This window comes from Tripterygium wilfordii, chromosome 13 (assembly GCF_013401445.1).
Source record: "Tripterygium wilfordii isolate XIE 37 chromosome 13, ASM1340144v1, whole genome shotgun sequence".
NCBI classification, from domain to species: Eukaryota; Viridiplantae; Streptophyta; class Magnoliopsida; order Celastrales; family Celastraceae; genus Tripterygium; species Tripterygium wilfordii.
Window position 1 is genome coordinate 12,280,449 of NC_052244.1, and position 13,539 is coordinate 12,293,987.

The 13,539-nt window shown below is 35.6% G+C and overlaps 3 protein-coding genes across 11 annotated transcripts; 2 read left to right on the forward strand and 1 right to left on the reverse strand.

The window, feature by feature from the left end:
• Window positions 1-3,077: 3,077 nt before the first annotated feature.
• LOC120013929 (homeobox-leucine zipper protein HAT22-like) lies at window positions 3,078-4,434 on the forward strand. The gene is made up of 3 exons (XM_038865913.1): window positions 3,078-3,726; window positions 3,808-3,887; window positions 3,988-4,434. The coding sequence occupies exons 1-3, from the start codon at window positions 3,226-3,228 to the stop codon at window positions 4,253-4,255; spliced, it is 849 nt and encodes a 282-aa protein (XP_038721841.1). The 5' UTR covers window positions 3,078-3,225; the 3' UTR covers window positions 4,256-4,434.
• Window positions 4,435-7,569: 3,135 nt separating this feature from the next.
• Window positions 7,570-11,359, forward strand: LOC120012369 (E3 ubiquitin-protein ligase FANCL-like). 9 transcript variants are annotated; one of them, XR_005471253.1, is made up of 5 exons: window positions 7,570-8,473; window positions 9,096-9,265; window positions 9,580-9,678; window positions 9,757-9,879; window positions 10,874-11,359. XR_005471253.1 is itself a non-coding variant. In XM_038863769.1 (5 exons), the coding sequence occupies exons 2-5, from the start codon at window positions 9,227-9,229 to the stop codon at window positions 10,888-10,890; spliced, it is 252 nt and encodes an 83-aa protein (XP_038719697.1). In that variant the 5' UTR covers window positions 7,570-8,473; window positions 9,096-9,226; the 3' UTR covers window positions 10,891-11,359. The 9 variants fall into 9 exon arrangements, 4 of the variants coding, with proteins under 4 accessions (XP_038719697.1, XP_038719696.1, XP_038719695.1 ...); XR_005471255.1 differs by having other exon boundaries at window positions 7,570-8,106; window positions 8,338-8,473; window positions 9,757-11,358; XR_005471254.1 differs by having other exon boundaries at window positions 7,570-8,232; window positions 8,332-8,473; window positions 9,757-11,357.
• Window positions 11,360-11,694: 335 nt separating this feature from the next.
• Window positions 11,695-13,227, reverse strand: LOC120012231 (probable xyloglucan endotransglucosylase/hydrolase protein 7). The gene is made up of 4 exons (XM_038863555.1): window positions 12,984-13,227; window positions 12,784-12,884; window positions 12,477-12,673; window positions 11,695-12,348 (listed from the first exon to the last, which is right to left on the reverse strand). The coding sequence occupies exons 1-4, from the start codon at window positions 13,165-13,167 to the stop codon at window positions 11,958-11,960; spliced, it is 873 nt and encodes a 290-aa protein (XP_038719483.1). The 5' UTR covers window positions 13,168-13,227; the 3' UTR covers window positions 11,695-11,957.
• Between the last annotated feature and the right edge of the window lie 312 nt (window positions 13,228-13,539).

Genomic DNA, 13,539 nt, shown 5'->3' on the forward strand with positions numbered 1-13,539 from the left:
ACTGTAGGCGGTAGCAACACTCTTCAAAGTCAATGTCTATCACCTTGGTCCTAAAAAAAAGTTATTGGGGTACGTATTTGCTGGGTGCCGGGGGTTTATTGTAGTAAAAATTATAATAGATCTAACTGTAACTCTTTTAGAGCATAAATAATTTTTTTATTTAATTTTTAAAAATCATAAATGTGTAGTATTCGGTCTAACAAATCCAACGACATTTTTTTGTTTGAAACAAAAATCAAATTCATTACCATCGAGACATCGAATGTTTTGTGTTTATATCCGACGATCTAAAATTATCATGTATTTTTCATATTTAATATGATTTTTGTTTCTAACAAAAAATATACCGTTGAATTCGTTAGGATGAATATTATACATTTATTATTTTTAAAAATAAAAATAAATTTTTTTACTAACTGAAAATTATATTACAGTGGGATCCATTGTAATAAAAATACAACAGGTCCCCGCCACCAGTATTTGCTTGTTTTTTTGTGTGTACATCCATTACTTGCTGACAAAATGCTTTAGATAAAAATCACTTTCTAAAAACTTCTGTGCTCCAACAACTAATACACTACTTAATTGCATCATCAATTTATGAATAGCGCTATCATCATTTAATGCAACTGAGAAATTTGTGTTTAAAGTTCCATATATATACATACAGTGAGGTCGTATGACAAATTCTATATCAAAAGTTGTAAGATTTGTCAGTGTGTCAACTCAACACAACTAGTAAACCACAGTAGTCTTTTCATCATACAAAAAAAAATCTTTTTAATATGACTTTTGAAGGAAAAATGTGGACTCAGAGTCTATGAAAGCACATACAAATTATTTTGGTCGCCAAACGCACACAGTTAAACTTACATTTCGACTAGTATAAAGGTGGCATTTGCAAATTTTTCTAAAGCAAGCATTTCAATTTTTTAAACATCAAATACCTAAAATACCCCACGCTTGTCAGTCATATTTTCTAATATACCCTGTCATTAACTTTGTACTTGATTCGATTCGCTTGAAATGTGGAACAATTTGATAATTAATTGTTTATGTTTTATAATGATTTGTATAATACTCGTATATGTAATTTGTCATAGCATTTGAAACAACATATATGTTAGCATATATATACTAATTATCACATTGTTTCCCAAACTGATGCAGAGCGACCAGAGTATTTTTCCTGAAGCGGACATTGGAAGAAGATTGAACGCTAAAGATAAGTTGCTCTTCCTCGAGGAAGGTCACAGGGTTCCTCGAGAAAGGCCAACATTTTTTGTAATTTCTTTTATTTAATTAGAGTTTGTTTTTAGGATTGTAAACTCTCACGCTCTCTACATCACAAACGCACCCTAATATATGAAATTGTTCTTCCAACATCAGTATTAAAAAATGGAGTGTCGACACACATTAGAAAAAGTCGTCCATCCACCAATATATTTCTTCCAAATTTTTAAGCGCAAACCCACTAAACACATATTGTAGAGAGACCTAATTCAACTAATTAGTTTGCCTATTATAAGGTCTTTTGTCTTTTTAATCAAAATCCAATGGCAATTGAAAACTATGACTTTTACTCAAAGTTTGAATTTCTAAAAGGATAATCATTTAATTATGTGGCCATTATATTTCATGGAAACTTGCGGACCACTCCTTTTTAATCCACAAACATATGAATAATGCTTCATCAAGTCAAAATGTGACCCTTATTTAACCTCCAATTAATATGGAATGTTGGATATTAAACGGGCCGTACATGTATGATCATAATTAATCAATGACTATTTTACATACCACATATATATTTAGGAATAAAATGGGGGTCTTATTCTGAATAACTGTAGCATTATTACTCCAAATATATATAGTTTGGCCAGAGACCATCTAAATGCCATAAGAGACATAATTCTCATGATGTACAAAGTCTTTTTCAATTATTATAATGAAACCACTAATTGAAACTCATGTGACAATTAAAATTAATTAATTAATTGAAACCACTAATTGGATTAAAACATATTTACAATTAATTAATCGACTAAAAAGGAATGATCATATATGTTTGATGGGTGACCTAACTTCTTACTCCGTATCCAAGAAAACATTATTGGAAGTGGTTTATACATGTATAGAGAGAATAGTAGCTAGTAGGTCCAAAGCACTCCACATCAACTTTATAGTTGAGCAAAGATCCGGATTCTTGTTGATGAATCATATTCCTATTGCACCATTATAAAGCCCTTTGAAACTCCAATAGTGTCTCCTACCTACTTTAATTCTTTTCAATATTTTTGTTGGTCTTTCATACTTCCATATTTTATGTTTCATTAATTGTTTTAATTACCGGAAAATCATCAAGAAAATAATGAGGCCATGTATATATATAGTGCACATCCCTTTCTAATCCCCAGCACTCATTGAGAATATTGAAAGAAATTAAACTAAAACTACCCACTATGATCGTCAACCATGCTTATCAAATGAAAATATGTGTTATAACTAAATTAATGCTGTATTAGTAAGCAAGGTCATGACATGATACCCATATATATCGAGAGCATAAAGGGAGTGGGAAGCAGTTCATCATAACTAATTATGATTAGTTGATTACTGTAGTATTCTCTTTCTCAAAAATAATGGAATTATGGCAGTGAGTCATTAATTTGATAAAATCAGTTAAAAAAGCAATCTTTGAATGAAGACAAAGAATTAGATAGAGCAGGACTCTGGAAAGAGCGTGGGAATGGTACATAATATAAAAAGTTGGCCAATAATTAATTGGTACCATGTCCATGTATGTAACTAAAGGCTATATATATATATATTACACGCCAAAGAAACAAGCGTAGGAAAAGTAAAGTGGTATAATAGTTAAATCTTTGGTACGTTAACGGGTGGCGAATCATTCTCTTGAGGAGGGGTGTGTAGAGTTTTCTTGTGTGCTTGTTTTATTAGGTTATTATTATTATAGTTGAAATGGTCAACCTCTGTATTGATAATTCATTAATTTCCCATGTCAAGATTCGTATTTATTTTTTCTGCTCGAAATTCATTCCTTTTTATTAATAATCATAGCCACCCACACCCACTCACATTACACACCATTACGCAATGAGAGAGTATTTCTCCTCTCTTTAAGACTCCTTTGCTTTTCAAAACCATCCATTCGCTTAACAGCCTTTCTCCATATCACACGCACAAAAGAAGAAAAACACAGTAATGGGTTTTGACGATGGGTGCAACACAGGGCTTGTTCTTGGGTTAGGATTCAGCACGATGTCTAGTACTACTTCTCCATCAAAGTCTCATGGTACTACCCCCAAGATTATGAAGCATGCATTTTCCCTCAAGTTTGATGAAATTGAACCGTCTCTGACTCTGGGTCTATCCAGTGATCATCTTCAGATTGGAACCTGCAGAAAGAATAATAATAATAATAATACTATGATCCTTGAAGGGTCTAGTAATGGTGACTTGTACCGTCAGACTTCCTCTCCTCACGCTCACAGTACTACTAGTGCCGTTTCGTCCTTCTCGGTGAAGAGGGAGAGAGACCTTAGCAGTGAAGAGACAGAGATCGATGTCGAGATCGAGAGGATTTCTTCTAGAGTTAGTGACGAAGATGAAGATGGTTGTAATGCAAGAAAGAAACTTAGGCTCACAAAACAACAATCTGCTCTCTTAGAGGAAAGCTTTAAGCAACACAGCACTCTCAATCCTGTAAGCAATTCCTCTCTTTGCTTTTCTAATTACTGAAAAATTTCGCATCTTTAATTAATTATTTGGATTATCATCCAACAGAAACAAAAGCAGGCTCTGGCAAGGCAGCTGAATCTACGGCCACGACAAGTTGAAGTCTGGTTCCAAAACAGGAGAGCCAGGTATTCAATCATTGATTAACAAATCAAACCATCACTTATTTAATCATGAATAATTAGAGTATATATATATATATATATATACGTATATATGTATATGCAGGACAAAGCTGAAGCAAACAGAGGTGGATTATGAGTTGTTGAAGAAGTGCTGCGAGACGCTGACAGACGAGAACAGAAGGCTACAAAAGGAGGTTCAAGAGCTTAAAGCACTCAAACTGGCGCAACCCTTTTACATGCACATGCCGGCGGCCACTCTCACCATGTGCCCTTCTTGTGAAAGACTCGGCGGTGCCGATCACGGTAGCGCAGCCAAAGCTCCAAAGCCCCACTTCTACAATCCCTTCACTAATCCTTCCGCAGCTTGTTGAAATTAATGTAATTTCTAGTTTCAATTGCGAGATAAAATTAGAAAAAGAAATTATAAATAGACCTCAGGATCGATCCCTCTATTTTTTGTGTTAGGGGTTAAATATATTGTCTTAATGTAATTATTTAATTTGTAGAAATTAAAATAGCTAGTAATTATATATACATACTATATCAATAATGTCTCTTCTTCTTTTCTTCTCCTTGTGAATTTTTTTTTTTTTTGTAAATCTCTGGAAAAAAAAAATCTATGAATTTATATTTGCTGATTAAATCTCTGTTATCAAGTTTCACTATAATTGTGCTTGAAAATTTAGGGTCTAATATACAAAAATTAGGAATTAACTACCCACATAAATGATAGAACCAGCCTTATCTAAATATGAGGCTTGAGTGGCGGAAACCTAGTGTACCACTATATCTCAAAATCCTTTTTTATAAATGTATTAAAATGGCTAAAAAAAGAAAAAGAAGGAAAGAAAAATCTCGAACGCATAGTGATGTACTTTGGTTGATAGTTGTGTTTTAAAAGTATCCATAATTAATAAGAAAGGAAAGATAAAAATTGGGATAATGATTCAGATGTATGTGTGAGAGAGGACGGTTGTCCTCTGTCTACAAAATTCAGTTTGTTTAGTTTTAAAAGAGTGAAATGAAAATGAGTGGTGAGAGTCGTGTAGACAAAGAAAAGAACAAAAGATTGATTCATATTTCACTTTTCAATACACAAAATAATGAGATTATGATATTAAGGTCTCCCTTGTGAGGCTATGGCTATCCACCTTTAAGGGCGCTAATGGGTCACACTCCACTTGATGTCCGCGTAGATATCCGATTTGAGGGCTCCATTATTTTTTAAAGTTTACAATACATTTTTAATGATGGAAAAAAAATCAAATATGTTAAGAGAGTCCCACATCGATTAGATGTTGAAATCTCATCCAATTTATAAGATGAAACCCAACCTCAAAAATACGGTCCTTTTAGACGACAAAACTTGCATTGGGTCGAAGACAATACCTCAAGTGTTTATTAGACCGACCTTTCTTTTTTATCAATTCTTCAAATAAATTATCACAAAATAATTTTTAAAAATGAAAAAATAAACGAATTTTGAAGTCCATCCCTGTGGGCCTACCCCTCTTTTATCTCCAATCTCCATCATGGGATTTTCCACGAAGCTCTTCTATTGTGTGGGACCTCTATATATGTTGTACTTGAGAGTAATGGACGGTCAAGATGGGTTTTTGGGGTAAAGAAGAAAGTAAAAGTAGCGTATACGTTAGAGGCACGCTATCATGATTGGTTGTGCGTTGAGGACAAATAATCTTAAGACATCATAAATTCGATGCCCTGAAATTATGGTGTGGACCAACAATAGATATGATTGAGGGGAACTTTCCTGGAAAACTGGGACTTTCTAGGAAAGTCATCCCTCGTGTATCATCGACATCACTTTCCACCCCTCCACTTTAGACTTGCAATGAATTAATAATTTACGTGTGCACTGACGTAATTAAAAAATTAAAATTAGATAGCAAAAGACATGCGTCTACTGTTGAATAAATTGTCGGCCTGTCGAGTTCTTCATACACCATGATCTACCTAGATATGACAATTAAGTATATATGGATGGGAGTGGGGGGATTATAATTTATTAAAATTGTAAGTATGTTAATCTCATCATATCTGAGACTACTTGAAAGCAACCAGTTAAGTAATTAGCTCCAATGTAAACACTCACCAAATTAAGATATATATAACTAAAGCATGTGGACTATATAGGCTACGTGTTACATGTATGAATATCTAATGCTTAAAAAACAGCCGACTGAAGATAGCTTCTTGACTAGGTTACAATACTTCCAACTCATCATGTCAACCAATACCAATCAATCGATTCCACATTGCCAATAATGGGGGAAAAAATGATGTAATTCGTCTGGTGTCTAGCCTTTTTTTTTATGAGTCAGTCGGGACACAAAATGAAATAGAGATAAGATGATGATTAGGGAAAACTAATGTAGGTAGGTCATATCATTTGATTAAACATGTATTATTATACATGCAAAGCAGGGAAAAAAAAATAATTTGGGCATGACATCAGGTGCATGTATATATAATAATTATGATCTAACAACTCTTCAAACAATTCAACTTTACTTTTGAAAGAAGGAAAAGTTAAAAGAGGGAGGTTAAAGGTAAACATGACTGCTAAAGCAACGGTCAAAGTCGAGCATGAGCATGCATGACTTCAAATAATGATTAATGATTATGAATAATTAGTCTAATATTATTATTTTTTTTATCATAGGTTTGAACATTATTAATTGTCCGCATATACTAAACAATTTAAGGGAAGGGACTGGTAACGTCAACTATATATATGCATGAAATGGTAAGTAGTTGTTAGAACTTGGGGGAAATGTAACTTTTGGTCATTGAAATATCTGATCAAGTTCAATTCAGTCATTCATTTTTTAAACGTTTTAATTTGGGTATCCAAATTTCTAAATTGTTCCAAATTAGTCACACGGATAGATTTCGCTCAATTAAGGCAGTCAACCATCTCACGTGACACAATATAGTCAAAATCAACTAATTAGGCTGATGTGGCATAACACTTGTAATCAAACCAGAACTGATCACTTTGTTCCAAATAACTCATTGGAATTGTAATTCCATGGCATATCATTGCACAGATCTTGAGTCTTCGTCGAACTTGAGAAGGTGTGATGTTGAGAGCATCAGTTTACATGATTTGTGGTGGCAAAGTGATTTTGCGGGAATGATTTTTTGGGCACTTTTTGCTCGCCTAGTTTAGATTTGTGCATGTCAGAAAATATTACACGATTTTAATTTTTATCGTCAGGTCAAAGTGCCACGTGGGATGGTTGACTGTCAGAATTGGGTGAAATCTACCTGTGTGACTAATTTGGAACAGTTTAGAAATTTGGATACCCAAATTAAAACGTTTGAAAAATAAGTGATTGAGTTGAACGTGGTCAGATATTTTAGTGACCAAAAGTTGTCTTTCCCCCTAGAACTTGACTCTGTCTTAGGTTTTTATTAGCTTGGGAAATAGATAAACCCAACTAAAATAGTTAGCGTCTTATGACAGACCAACAGATATCATCAATCTTTAGTTGGTACAACTGATTATATTGTTGTATAAGATAAGCCACCATTATCCACAAACCTTGGCTAACTAGCTTGTAAATATCTATCTGAATAGTTGTTGTATATATCTATATCTGTAAACCTTAAGACTTAGGCTATAGATAACCGACACTCTTGTACTTATACAAGTATGTAAGGTAACAATTTCAAGTTGCTCGCATCTGTTATATATCTTAATGGAAGGCCAATAATTGAGCAAAATTGACTAGAGACAATGAAGATGTTATAGTTCGTCAACCTTCAATCAAGATAGCTGTTCTGTGATATAGCCTTCATTGGCTGGTCTACATATGTTGGGAAGTCTACACAAACAGTAGCCCTGAATATATTTACAATAGTAGCGGTAGCTCTCCTTCAACAGTCAAGACCATAACATGTATATATTGAATTTTATTTGACACGCAAGACAACCGCAACTATAGACTGTAGTTTCACCTACTAAGTACTGTCTAGCAAAGCCTTAGCGGATTAGCCCATTAAAGTCGGCCCAGATCAGGAGTGTTGAAAGCAAGTAACGGGCTAGCTGGTTCTTAATGCCAAGTCCAAGCTTATTTATGATAAGGCCTTGCCAGTTGCCAGTAGTCTCATTGGTGGTTGTGGTGATTTTCGCCCACAATGGAGGAGGAGGAGGAGGAGGAGGAGCAGGGAGCATTGTGATTTCTTTAATAAAATGGTAGTGATTATAATTTGACGTGTTCTTTTACATATGTGTTTAGTATTTGTTACTGGATCGATTATGGCTGATACGGGATTGAGGGTCATTTCATCAGGCGAACTAACTGTTTGAGAAAAAGCCCCAGTGGGCTCGCTCTACACTGTGTCGTGTTGAAATTTAATCTTGAATATCAATCGGAACAGACTTGAATCAAACAGATGCACTTATAGCATTCTCTTTTAGTTGCAGGAGCGCAATGCACAAAGTAGATGCAGGGAGTTAGCCAATTCATCTTCATTTTATCGCTCAATATACTCAGTGGTGACTCAAACATCCATGCTATGGACTCTATCAGCAATGACTGTACTTTTATAACCAATGATCGGTAATGTACTAATGTACCAATCAATTTGTAGCATGTCTACATTTGAAGCATCTGTACTTCTCCTGCATATTTCAGTTGCATAAAACTTGTCATCAGACATAAACGTTTGAATGTTGAGCTGGTTAATGTGATTTTTTTTTTGGTTTTTTAAATTTTTGTACATGCGGATAGAAGAGGTTGGGTGGAGACCTGACATTTCTAAGCTTTCGAATATTGTAAGGTGTTTTTATTCATCATGAGTTGATTCTGTTACCCTGCCAGAAAAGTAATCAAGGTTTCTTCTTCCCTTTTGTATCCTGTGTTCTTAGTTTCCTGTAGACTGTCGTACGTCGCGTGAATGAATTCTAAATATTCCTTCACAGCTCTGCATCATCATCTTCATGTGTCTTCCATGTATATTTTTTTTTCCCTGTTTTTGTTACTGTTTGAGCCCTCAAACTTAAATGTATTATGTATCTGATCGATAGAGGTAAGATAGGAAGAATGCATATTATGGAGGTTCAGCTGGATAAAACCTATCCTAAAACCCCACCATTGAATTCAGCAGTTGGTCTCCTATGAAGTGTTTGTTTTCTAAACTCCTTCATTCTAAACCTAATTGTGCTTTGGAATGCTTCTTTAGGATTTACCCTACATACCTAATCTACAGTGGTCAAGAAATTCAAGACTGAGATTTGGTACAGCAGTTCCAAGAAGTATTTTTTTTGCAAATTTTCAGCAAGGAATTCAAGTGATTGCTTCCGGTCACTGCTTATGGACATGCTCCATCATATCAGTTTGTCACGTTTAGAGGTCCTCACTTTTACAAGAGAATTAATATTGCAGCATGTGGATAAATTACAGGAATTTTGGTCTATGTTGGATGATATTGACAAATCTCTTCGGGTGGTAATTTATATTTTTATTCTTACTGAATACATATAGCCTGAAACTAAACGATAATACTGTGCCTGAAACTTACCAAAAAAAATATGATACTGTGCCTGAAGTTGCCATGATATTTTTTCAGATATTTTTTATATTTGCGATATTTCTTTCTTTATCCTCTGTTACAACAAAATTTTGCTTTGTTTAAACAATCTTGACCAATGAAATTTTCTGAACAGGACAAAAGAGAGACAGTTTCTGGAAAATCTTGCTTTTGTTCTGGAAACTCGACCAGCAAGTTGAATGTGGCATTTGTTATGCTCATTGTCTTCCCATTGGTAATACTAGAGCATATATACAATTGTTTGGTCCTCTATAACTTAAATTGTTCCATTGACTGTGCAATATTAATGCAGATGATGAGCTTGGTACAAAGCCTGAAATTGGAACTGACTATATTTGTAACAATAGCAGTTGTAGCAAGGCTTTCCATAGTATATGTCTTGCAGAGTGGTTAGTTCCATGACAACAACTAGGCAGTACGTTGAATTTCTTGCACCTTTATGGCTTTCTATTTGGTTCAACATGGCATAGTTTTCGCCACTTATATACATACTCCACAACAACACGGAGCTACAATTCCTATTATATGGATCAATTGCCAAAACTTGTTTGCAGCCTATATGGATTTTATTTTTCCACTCACCTCGTTATATCAGGCAACGTGAGTTCAGAAGGACTTGCTGGGTTTGTGCCTAGTGTTTACAGTATATGTTTGACCGTCCAAACGGTAACCTTGTCATGAAGATGGTCGAATTGTTGCTTTTGCACTGGATGGGACCTGTCATTCGATGACACTACCATTCTACCACATCCCGCTTTTGAGAAGTTAAGGAGAGTCTGTTTTTAGGTATAGATGTGGGACATACATGTATTTACCAAATGATGTTGGACTTGTCTTTCTTTTACCCTAATTGGAATCCTCTCCATGGTACATGGTAAAAGGGTTAGTAGCAAATTGTCGGTGGGGGTACAATATGGTTTTCTCTGCCAACACAGTCGGTGATTGCTATTGTCTATCATAACATTTTTTTTGTTGAATCTTTTACTTTCAGTACTTCGCAGAAAATCGTAGTTTTACTGTACTTATAGGACTACCCTGTCTAAAGCATGGTTTAAAATAAAGATCACCTTGTTTAACAGGGAGAGAGAATGCCACTTGGCCCATAGTTTTATTGTAGTTTAGATCCTTGTTTACATGGGAATGGTATTAAGTATTAACAGCTCCTGGCCCTATTAGACCTTTTCTTTTCTGGAATGATTCTTCACTTTCAGTCATACACATAAATACATAATTCATGATGCTAAATCATCTTTGCATTTGGCTTAATAATTACTTAGTCTAATTCAAAATAAACTGATTAGACAGTTGTTAAGTAAACCTTTCTCATGTGTTTCTGTCCAATAAACTACTTAGGATACTTTATATGTACTTGTTGATACATTGGTTTTTCTTTCGTGCTTGTGTTGCAGCCTTGCAGGTCATTTAATGTCCTGTTCGGGAAATGTCCTTATTGTTCAGAATCAGTTGCAGTGAGAATTGACAATGCAATGAAGTAATTTTCCAACTTTATTAGATTCTTATCAAAGATGTCCAGATGATCTATGCAAATACTCTGCTATGTGCCATTGATTGTGCTATTTGTGTGGTTCTTGAAGCTTTGTCTGGCACCTATTATATCCGTTTTAAAACCTTTCCTGATCATGTCAAGATCATCCATCTGATATAGGCTCTTACCTTGTTTATTGTATTACTATTTACTACTATTCTGTTCCATAAATTATGACCTGCTATCCCACAGTGTGATTTGTGGTTTTCCATTCACTATGTTCCGTCCTTGACCTTATCCCTTGGCACGTTGATTTTGAATTACATGTTTTTCATGCTCTGATTTTGGCAACTTCATTATTCAATAATAATACTAGGTTCGAACCATTTGTGGAGGGGCAGGGAAGCTGTCCATGTTATGCACCTTGGGAACTCACCACATAGGCTTGAATAAAAATACATTTATGGGCTGCTGGTGGGTAGAATTTGTTTGGGGTGGCAGTTTTTTGATACTTGTTCTGAAAAAAAATGTGCTTTGGCTATAATGGAAGCTATTTTGTCGAAAGTATTGTTAAATTAGTCATATCAATGAGAATGAAATTATGGCCATCACTTATTTTGATTTGGCTGTAAGTGTGCCCATTGCCCCACCATTGGGTTGCATCTGATGCATGGACCATGGAATAGAATAAACCTTTCCTTGTAGTCAACTGCTGCAAAAACAGGAGTTTTAGAACCACAAGTATTATCCTTTTCACAATCATGGAGAAAGTTTATTGGCACATATGATTTGCATCATATACATACATACTACATAGTATGCACAGTAGTACAATAAGATATGACTTTTGCACACTCTACAGTCTAGCTACATGATAACTTATTTCCATTATTGCCCCATTTATTTGCAGGGGCTAGCTCTTTTCATACGCAGATGTATTATTATACAAGGACATGTAGGAATGTGTACCATTCATTCATTTGTTGGTTGGTCGGAATGAATGATTCTCAGATTCCAGCCAGGCACTCCGGTGGTGTTACTGGGTTGCGTGATTTGTCGGTGCAGTAATCGTAGATCATGTGGTTGATACGAACCCATCTGTATCTCCTAGCTTCAACAGCATTTAGAGCTTGATAGGCACTGCCCTCCCACCAGTTTGTAGGACTTGCGGTACAGGTTGCAGGCCCTGGGACTGGACACCCTTCAATGTCAAAATCCTTGTAATAAGCATAGAAGGGGGCTTTGCTCCAATCAATCTTCTCAAGGCCGCCTCTTGTGGCCCAGTCATCAGCCTCCCACAATGTGGAGTATACCCCCATTGGCTGGAGCTTGGGATATGGGATTCCTTTGGCTTCATTGTTCTTGTAAACCCTGATTGGCACTTCATCCACATAGAACCTGCAAGCAAAGCAATTTATGTCCCAGGCCAACACCAAGGCTTACAGCACATTAGGAAACAGGGGAGCCTTGAGTGTTTTTTCATTATGTAAGACCAATATTATGCAAATATATATGTAGATGCTTACACTATATGATGATGGTTCCAAAGGATAGAATAAAGGTGGAAGTCTGCAGCAGGATCAAACCAGAGATTAACTCTCTGTTCCTTATCACCTTTTCCATGAGCATAGATGTTGGTCTGAACAGTGTAAGGCTGCCCACTACGATTCCCCAAGAACTCGAAATCGAGCTCATCTCTTACACTATCTGTGTCCGAATTCATCTGTGATAGAATCGAAAACAAGAATTTAGCAACCAAACCTAGAATAGAGAGAGAGAGAGAGAGAGACTAGTACATCAAAAATGTTGAAAATGTCAGAAATAGAAACATACATAGAATGCGGTGACAGTCCCAGCAGAGTCTCCAGGGATGAGCTTGATCCTCATGCTTACACGACCGAACAAATACTGGCTCTTTGAAACAAACCCACATCCTGGGAAGAAATAAATATAGTAATATTCATGTAATCAAGACCAAATGCTCAATAATAATTAAAAAAAATAGAGAAGTGGTACTATTATTCATAGAAAACCTGAATTTTGGTCAAGAACAAGTTGAATGGCCCTGCCCCCATCGATTTGCCTTATATGGGTATCAGACCATGTGACTCTAAAGTCTTGAAGAAAAGTAGCCGGTGAGCTCGAGACACAGAGAGAGTATGCAAGAATGCAAAGCAAAATAGCCAAAACATGACTCAAGTGAAAAAACTTAGCCATATATGCTGCCTTTTTTGTGATGAAATTATGATCGAGTATGTGTTATTTAGAGGCTATGGGGGAGGGGAGGGGGGCTGCATTTATATGTAGAGGTCTTATAGTCATAGAGAGTAAAGGGATGGGGACTAGTGGCATTCAAATAGAAGGCGCCAAAAACACCTTTGCTTTCACATACAGCTACTCGCAAGCCGTAATTAGGTCCCACCTGAGCTCCATTAACCCTGCTATTCTTAACTCTTCTTCCATTAATTCTTCAACCTTATCTTCTATATAATAATCTATATAACTATTGTCATTTGTCAATCAGTGGCACAGTTCATCCGCTTAAGAATTTTGTATTGGGAGAAAACAACTAGGAATCCATGTGTCTGT